Source organism: Lynx canadensis, chromosome A2, assembly GCF_007474595.2.
Source record: "Lynx canadensis isolate LIC74 chromosome A2, mLynCan4.pri.v2, whole genome shotgun sequence".
Classification (NCBI taxonomy): Eukaryota; Metazoa; Chordata; class Mammalia; order Carnivora; family Felidae; genus Lynx; species Lynx canadensis.
Window position 1 is genome coordinate 138,564,163 of NC_044304.2, and position 8,187 is coordinate 138,572,349.

Here is an 8,187-nt window from a genome sequence, read left to right on the forward strand (position 1 = left end):
AATTTGTTCCCAGAGCCGGAAACTGAGGTCTGCCTAAGGAGCAGGAGTTAAAAAGGCTCTGCTGTTGGAGTAAGAAGGACTGGAGATTTGGAGGTAGGGGAGAGAGACTGAGACACTGCAAATCTGGAAACACCAAAAACAAAAAACAATTCCTCATTCCTAAAGAAAACTTTAGTCTTGCCCTCTAATCCTCAGCATCTTTGACCCATTCAGAAGTTGGACTGCCTTCAATCAAAACATACTTATTTCATGTGGCCATGATTCAATATTGGGGGGGGGGTGAAAAAAATCATTATTATCTGTAAAAATTGTACGATTTCCTGAAGTGGAACCATGAATTATAAGGACTGGCTTGTAGCTATTGTCTGTTGCTTTATTTTTATTCCATTTCTGTGAATTCTTGGGCTACTTTTTTCAGCTGGTCATAAATTTGGTGACTGGGTCTTGGATTGAATGTCATGGCTGCAGAATGACTATACCAAATAAAAAGTACTTCAATAGTATACATTTGTTTTAAAAGACCACATTAGCACATTTTGGTCAAGCTCATGTTTTCCAACCGTGGAAAGCCATTACCCTCATTCTTTACAGCCCATCCCTGTCTGTGAAACACGTTTATAGTCAGAACATCCCCCTTAATCCAGTCTAGAGAGATTTCGGAACGCTTGAGCCACTGAAAATTGTTTTCTATTTTGTTCTGTGGATCTGGAACCATATCAGAAGTTCCTTGGGTGTTATTCAGGTTAATATCAGTTTTAGGAAAGGTATTTGCTTATAATCCGCCTGACACGTTTCCAATAATTCACCAAGCTTTCCCTTTTTGTAGTAACTTTTCAAAGATTCTAAGTTATTTCAGATGCAGCAGTTAATTGACATGGTAATATACTCATTCTGATTAAAATTTATGTGAAATCAATTTTGAGGGTTGAAATTACATGCATCTAATAGTAAAAGTTGCAACGTTAGTTTTGTTGTGTAAATTTATAACAGTTTTTCATTTGTTTGGGTAGTCTTAAAATAACCATTGGACAAAACCAGTCAAGTTGAAATGTGGCCATTCGTATGCCTTCTAAAATGTGTTTGTGCTCAGGTCTTTAATTACATAGATATGTAGAAAGATCTACAATCATAAACTGGGAGATCTCTTAGCATATAAGGAACCTATGAAAAAGTAAAACTTACTTCTGCACGCCAAAGCACAGAATTTCAATTCTTGTCACCCTGGATCACAGAAAATGTGATCATCCACATTTCTATAATATGTTATCATGACAGCAATTGCTTCCAGCACCAAAATTACTCCTAAGTTTCTATAGTTAATATATTACAAATATATTACTGTTTTGAAACATCGTCATCTTTACTTGAAAGTCTGTTCTTACATATAACTTAATCTAAATTTGAACATTGTCATGAGAAAGACAATTTTTATTGTCACATTTATACTTGTGATTATAGAACAATGCTGGCCAAACAGGTTATCACACTTGCTGAGGACCAATTGTCCTTCACTATTGCTTCCTAATGTTAAGTGTAATTTGACACAGTAAACTCATAAAAAGAAAATAAACAACAGCAAACACACACACACAGAGCTAAAAACAAAGAGTTACTTTGGAGTATTTTAAAGTGTCAAAAGAGGTGCGCCTGGGTCACTCAGTTGGTTGAACCTCCGACTTCGGCTCAGGTCATGATCTCACGATTTGTGGGTTTGAGCCCCGTGTCAGGCTTTGGGCTTTGCACTGACAGCGACAGAGACTGCTTTGGATTCTCTGTCTTCCTCTCTCTCTCAGCCCCTCCCTTACTCGCGGTCTGTCTCTCAAAGATAAGTAAATGAATATTAAAAATAAGTAAAGTGTCAAAAGAATTGTCATTTAACATTCACGTTTAGAGTCATGTAAACGTGTGCCAAATCCCATTACATAATCGTAGGTGATACCTCCTTATCCCTCTAGGTACACGTCTCTTTCTCAGTTGGCCAGGTCACATGCGCTGAAATTTAAAGGAGCATTTGTCAGCATCAAACACTTAGAATTTGTCTCTGGTTGAGACGATCCCTATACAAACACGTCTAGAGTCTTTTGTCTTTGGTTCAAGGTCTCTTTCGTGATATTTTCTAATAGGTCACTTTTGTCGTTTACTATTATTATTACTGTGCCCCAGAGGTAACCTACCATTTGTATTGAGAACATCTCTCTTTCAGAGCCACATTCCAGTCAACGCTTTAGTTGGATTTTATTTTTTTTTCAATATATGAAATTTATTGTCAAATTAGTTTCCATACAACGCCCAGTGCTCATCCCAACAGATGCCCTCCTCAATACCCATCACCCACCCTCCCCTCCCTCCCACCCCCCCATCAACCCTCAGTTTGTTCTCCGTTTTTAAGAGTCCCTTATGCTTTGGCTCTCTCTCCCACTCTAACCTCTTTTTTTTCTTTTTTTTTTCCTTCCCCTCCCCCATGAGTTTCTGTTAAGTTTCTCAGGAAGTTGGATTTTAATAATCCTAAGTGGTCCTCTGATGTGGGGAAGGACCCAAACGGGCACATTTCCACACAAGAGATCAAAGAAAAAAAGCAATTAGCCCTTTTTTGTACAGGTATCAACATCTTCACTCACAAAACATTTCCAAGCCTTAAAATTGTAGCTAACTCCCTTTTCCTGCACTTTGGAGACCATAAGAGTAGGTAAAATAAAGTAATATTTTGAAACTTGGAGATAATAGTTTGACAGCAATGCTGGAGACTAAATTTGACAAATAAGTTCAAAGAAATAATAGCTGTGTGAACAGATTATCATGCCCACCTTATGGCATGATAATTAGCACTAAGTAACGTATGAAGAAACTATTCGTTACGTGGAAACAACATGGTGCCTGACCTTGGGGAGCTAGTCTCAGACAATGTCTTTGAAGTCATTTCATTCTTGTGCTTACTTCAAGTATCTTAGACATGTGTCTTTATATAGTCCCCTTGAGGGTAGGGACCATATTTGAATTACTCCATGTGTTTTCTCACAGAGAACGCTGAAGATTGAAAATTGGATATTATATGGAAAAAAATAAATCAGTAAATCTCTTCTACTGCTTTTCTATTATACAAGGATTACATGAATTCTTGCTAACTGTAAAAATGTAAAAATAAGTATACAGAATAAAAACAAAACTTCCTGCCTTTAGGGGTACCTGGCAGGCTCAGTCGGTGGAGCATGCAAATTCTTGGTCTCAGGGTTGTAGGTTCGAGCCCCAAATAGAGCGTAGAGATTACTTAAAAATAAAATCTTAAAAAAAATTTCCTGGCTTTATGTCATATATACCCCTCAATTCTCACTCCCTTCCCCATTGGAGATTCTATTAGCAGTTTGGTACATAGCTCCATTTTATACATACACTCTTGATTTTAATTCCATGTAATTAATACTCTTACAATGTCAGCATTTATGATTGCTACATTTATATAACTTTGGGCTTTATTTAGAACTAGTTTATTGCTCTAGAAACACTTTTAGGAAAGAATAACAGTTTATGAAATGCATTTTAATCTGTAGTATGGACATCCCTGTATTTTCTCAGTATTGAATTCTGCTAATACTTGGCTTATGCAACAAAAAACTGGGTCTATGGTAGGCTGGTGGTAGACTCAGTTAATATTGATGAGTGAACATTTGGTAATGAAAATGCCCCCCACCCCCCACCACTGTTTATTACTGGTCTTGGTTATTTTCTTACATTTATTCTTCTAGATGTATTTTAGGATTTTTTTTGTCATGTCCCCCCCCCCCCCAAATACTGCTGGGATTACAATTGGCATAGTATTTTAATTAATCTGGAGGGATTTGACGTGGTATGTCTTTCCATTTGTTCATGTTTTCCTTTTATTAAACTTCATGTTTTGGGGGCACCTGGATGGCTCAGTCAGTTTGGCGTCCGACTTAGGCTCAGGTTATGATCTCGCTGCTCGTGGGTTTGAGCCCACCTTGGGCTCTGTGCTGACAGCTCAGAGCCTGGAGCCTGCTTCTGATTTGGTGTCTCCCTCTCTCTGCCCCTCCCTGACTCACGCTCTCACTCTCTCTCTCAAAAATAAATAAACATTAAAAAAATTTTTTTAAACTTCATGTTTTCTTCACCTGCATAATCGCTAAACTGAATGAAATTGTTTTAGTATTGTAATAGGATCTTTTCTCTGATATATCTCTTCTTAATTATTGATAGAATATAGAAAAGCTATATAATTTTTAAATATTAACTTTATGCCATCTCATTATTTTTTGGTAGATTCCTTTGGGTTCTCAAGGTCAACAATCATATAGCTACAAATAATTCTTTGGTGATTTTCTATAACAAAATATTTTGTAGTGTTAAAACTTGCATGCCTGAAATAAATTTTATGTGCTAGTGGCATAGTGCACAATAATGCTGGATTTTTTAAAGACTCCTGGATTCAATTTACAATAGTATTTGAGGGGACTTTTTACATCTTTATTTTGACAAATCAAAATTGAAGTAATTCTTTCTTTGTAGGTTTGTCATCTTTCAGGAGTCAGCTTCAAAGTAATACTGGCTTAACCAAAGAATTAGGAAAATTATCGTCTTTGATTATCTCTTGCAAAATAGCTTTCAAAGGAAACCAACTGAATTAAGTGCTATTGGGCCAAGCCCTGCGATAGATGTGTAGGAATCAATCTTGAATAATAGCATGCTGTGGGGCGCCTGGGTGGCGCAGTCGGTTAAGCGTCCGACTTCAGCCAGGTCACGATCTCGCGGTCCGTGAGTTCGAGCCCCGCGTCGGGCTCTGGGCTGATGGCTCGGAGCCTGGAGCCTGTTTCCGATTCTGTGTCTCCCTCTCTCTCTGCCCCTCCCCCGTTCATGCTCTGTCTCTCTCTGTCCCAAAAAAAAAAAAAAAAAAAAAAAAAAAAAAAAAAGTTGAATAATAGCATGCTGTGACCAGTGGCATTGTGTGAGGCATTAGGCAGGCCCTCAGAAGGTGGAAGAGACTCCATCATCCCATCTTCCTTTCTCAGAGATCACCTTAGTGGTTTAAAAATAAAAATACATTATCAACCTTCCCATGTGATCTGGCAAAATATTGACACTACTCTTGAGGGGAAGCTATAGGCTTCAACAAAGACACTGGACATAAACATTTTTGTATTATCTCTTTTATAAATCACGTTCAAGATTGCTGTAAGCATCTACACTAGCATTCTCCAACATTTGTAATGCAACATTAAATGCAACCCTGAAATCATACAAAACATCGAGATAACTTTTAAAGAACGATATAACCTTTTGCAATGAGATGTATTTTTAACTGTTTTGCATTTAATTAGCATGTAGATCATCTGGCAATTGCAAAAGCCAGACCTTAAGATAAACTTATACAAACAAAAGTAACCTTATTTTGGCTTCAGAACACTGAAATAATATTTTTGCAAGGTTGAATGTAATATTTATGCTTAAGTGTTTCCTTAAATAAACTTCCTTAAAAATGTTCACTAATCTTGCTATCATTGAATACACACCTCCTCCAAAACAGAACCTTCAGGAAAACATTGGTGCACCTCCTGGCCTATCATATTTAAAGTTGTAGTATAACTAAACAGGGTGGAAGGAACTGCACATAAGAGAAACTTACAACCTTGGGACCTGGAATATTAATCAGTGGTTAACTGCAAACTGAGCTCTGAATTACCATCCGTAGGGATTCCTTACCACAACCCACTGATTTCACTGGTCTTCTTAAGAGTCACTTCATCTGAAGGCCTGATCATAAAAAACCAAACCTCCCATAGCTACAGGAAAACAATTCATTTCTTTGGGGTTGGCAGGATATAATTGGTTTTAAAATGCATTACTATTACATCTTTTCTTCAGAATGGAAATAGCTTCAACATTTTTATGATTATAAGGGAGTGTACATTTGTTGTATTCAAATAAAAAAGTCAAGACTGAAAGTTACAAAGAATACGTTTTTAAATCACCTATAATTCCTCTACCCAAAGATCACTACTGTTAACATTTTGGTTTATATCTTTACAGAATTTCTAGTCCAGTAAATCTTCTAAAAAGGTTCATACTTACTTGCATATAACTAAAAATACCTTATCTTCAAAATAAGCATCTTGTATTTGTTTAAATATTCTGTATTTTTGGAGCTGTTTTCAGTGTATCCTCTTATATGGAATAAAAACATGTGGATCTAAATCATTATATAGCACTTAAAGGAATTTTAAAACTCCATGTGAGCCAGCGTTACCTTCATTAGTCACCAATAATATATAGTTTATGTGTCCATATTGACCAAAAATAATGTCTTGTAATTGCATTATTAATCACTCATAAATTGAATGACTGGAGGTGGGGAAGCAGAGATGGGGAGGAAATTTTTGTTATATATCTTTTTATGCTATATAAATGCTTTGTAATTCTGCCTATTCAAAAAATTTTAAGATAAATATATTTACATATGTACAAACATATATAAGTTATTAGCTTAATACGGCATTACCTGCTTCTACAAATTCCATAACTTACTAAGTACCCAGAAAAAATGAAACCACTAATTGTAACAGCATCAGCTTATGGTTGTGCAATGGAAAAGTATTTTTCTTTTCTCCACAAATAGCTTTAATTTCCATTCTATAAAGGGATGCCGTGACAGGTTTAGAGTACCATGTTTGATTCACTGACCCAGCACAGGCACCTCAGTGTCTTTTCCATATGTTAGCATTTGGCCTAAGTACACACACACACACACACACACACACTCACACACACAGAGGCAACAGTGTGGTATAGAAACCATCTGAAACTATCCCTCAGATGCATTGGAACCAACTGTCCTGAGGTAAGAAAAATGGCAGAAATTCTAATTCCAACCTTAGGGGGTTTTTTGACAGGTAAGTTACTCTGGCTCTTGGTTATGTAGATCATATTTATCACCTTTAGGCAACATCTCTGTGATAAAGATGCCGCTCAACTTTGTGAGTTAGTTATACTAATCTACGCAGGGCTTGAATCTCCTTGATTTTGACTTTTTTTTTTTTTTTTTTTTTTTTTGCTCTTTATTTGCAGGTAGTGAAGTCAAACTTATCCAAAGAATATCACTTTATCAGAATGAAACAATCAAGAAATCATATTGTGGGAAGATATTTCAGCAATCAAAGCAAACGACAACAAGACTCTGTAACAAATTCTCAATCACCATATCATGTCAGAGGTCCAGTTAATCAGGTTTGCTCTGAAATCCTTCTCAGCAGGATGTGTGCAAGTAAAAGGACTGTGTAGACTCCCTGCAGGAGGACTGAACTTGGAATTGGAAGCAGGCCACTCACCTGGACGTGGTCTAAGAACCAAATCCTACACATCACGGGTATCTTGGATTGACCACACACTCATGCATGCTGGCACACACATATACACCAATGCACACATGGCTTAAAAAAAAGTAATAATAACACTTTTCTTCCTACAGCTTTATAAGGTCAATATATGCACTTGACAATCACTTGGTTTCAAGGGGAAAGCTAGAGCTTGAAAAAGGTTACTTGAAGTATAATCATAAATTGGAACCACTGTGGGCTAGGTATTGCATGATGATAATAAGGAGAAATATAGACACTTGAATTATGTGGACAAAAAGGATAATGCTCTTGAGTATTGTGTTATCTTCTCTATCGGTACATTAATACTGAAGAGGGGAAAAAAGCAGTTACATTCCATTTGCAAGTAGGGATTGTGCTTGTGTTTTTTACCAGGAGAAAGAGTGATGTGTACGATAGCTTAGACTTTGTAATCTAATGCTTAGGAAAAACATTTCTTCCTATACTTTTTAAATTTTACAATTGAAAGGAAAAGAACAGGAATGCCACACAGGGAATTCGGAGGGCTTCTAGGAGAGACATAGGAAGTGTAGTAATTTACAGTTAAAACACCAATGGATTTAACTTTGCACTCTTTGTACTTTTCAGTAACATTCCCTCCTATCCTGTCTGTGAACTTGGATGGGTAACTGCAGTCTAAGTTGATAAAAAATGTGATGTTAAAGTGAGAAACAAAATGTAGTTCCTCATGTATTACTTTAATATGTTTTATTGATGATACTACTTAAGAAAGCTTTTGTTTGCTGTTAGAGGCCTATGTAATTTAAGGTTACGTTTTATGTAAATATTTTCAAAGGATTAGGCATTT

The 8,187-nt window shown here is 36.5% G+C and overlaps 1 protein-coding gene across 3 annotated transcripts in view; it reads left to right on the top strand.

Annotated features, from left to right (window-relative positions):
* Nucleotides 1-7,928, top strand: part of CPED1 (cadherin like and PC-esterase domain containing 1) — a 268,942-nt gene extending 261,014 nt beyond the window's left edge. For all 3 annotated transcript variants that reach the window (XM_030308305.1, XM_030308304.1, XM_030308306.1), the window contains one exon: nt 7,072-7,928. In XM_030308305.1, coding sequence (XP_030164165.1) covers nt 7,072-7,284 — 213 coding nt within the window. In that variant the 3' untranslated portion in view covers nt 7,285-7,928. The remainder of the gene's footprint in view (nt 1-7,071) is intronic.
* Nucleotides 7,929-8,187: the final 259 nt, after the last annotated feature.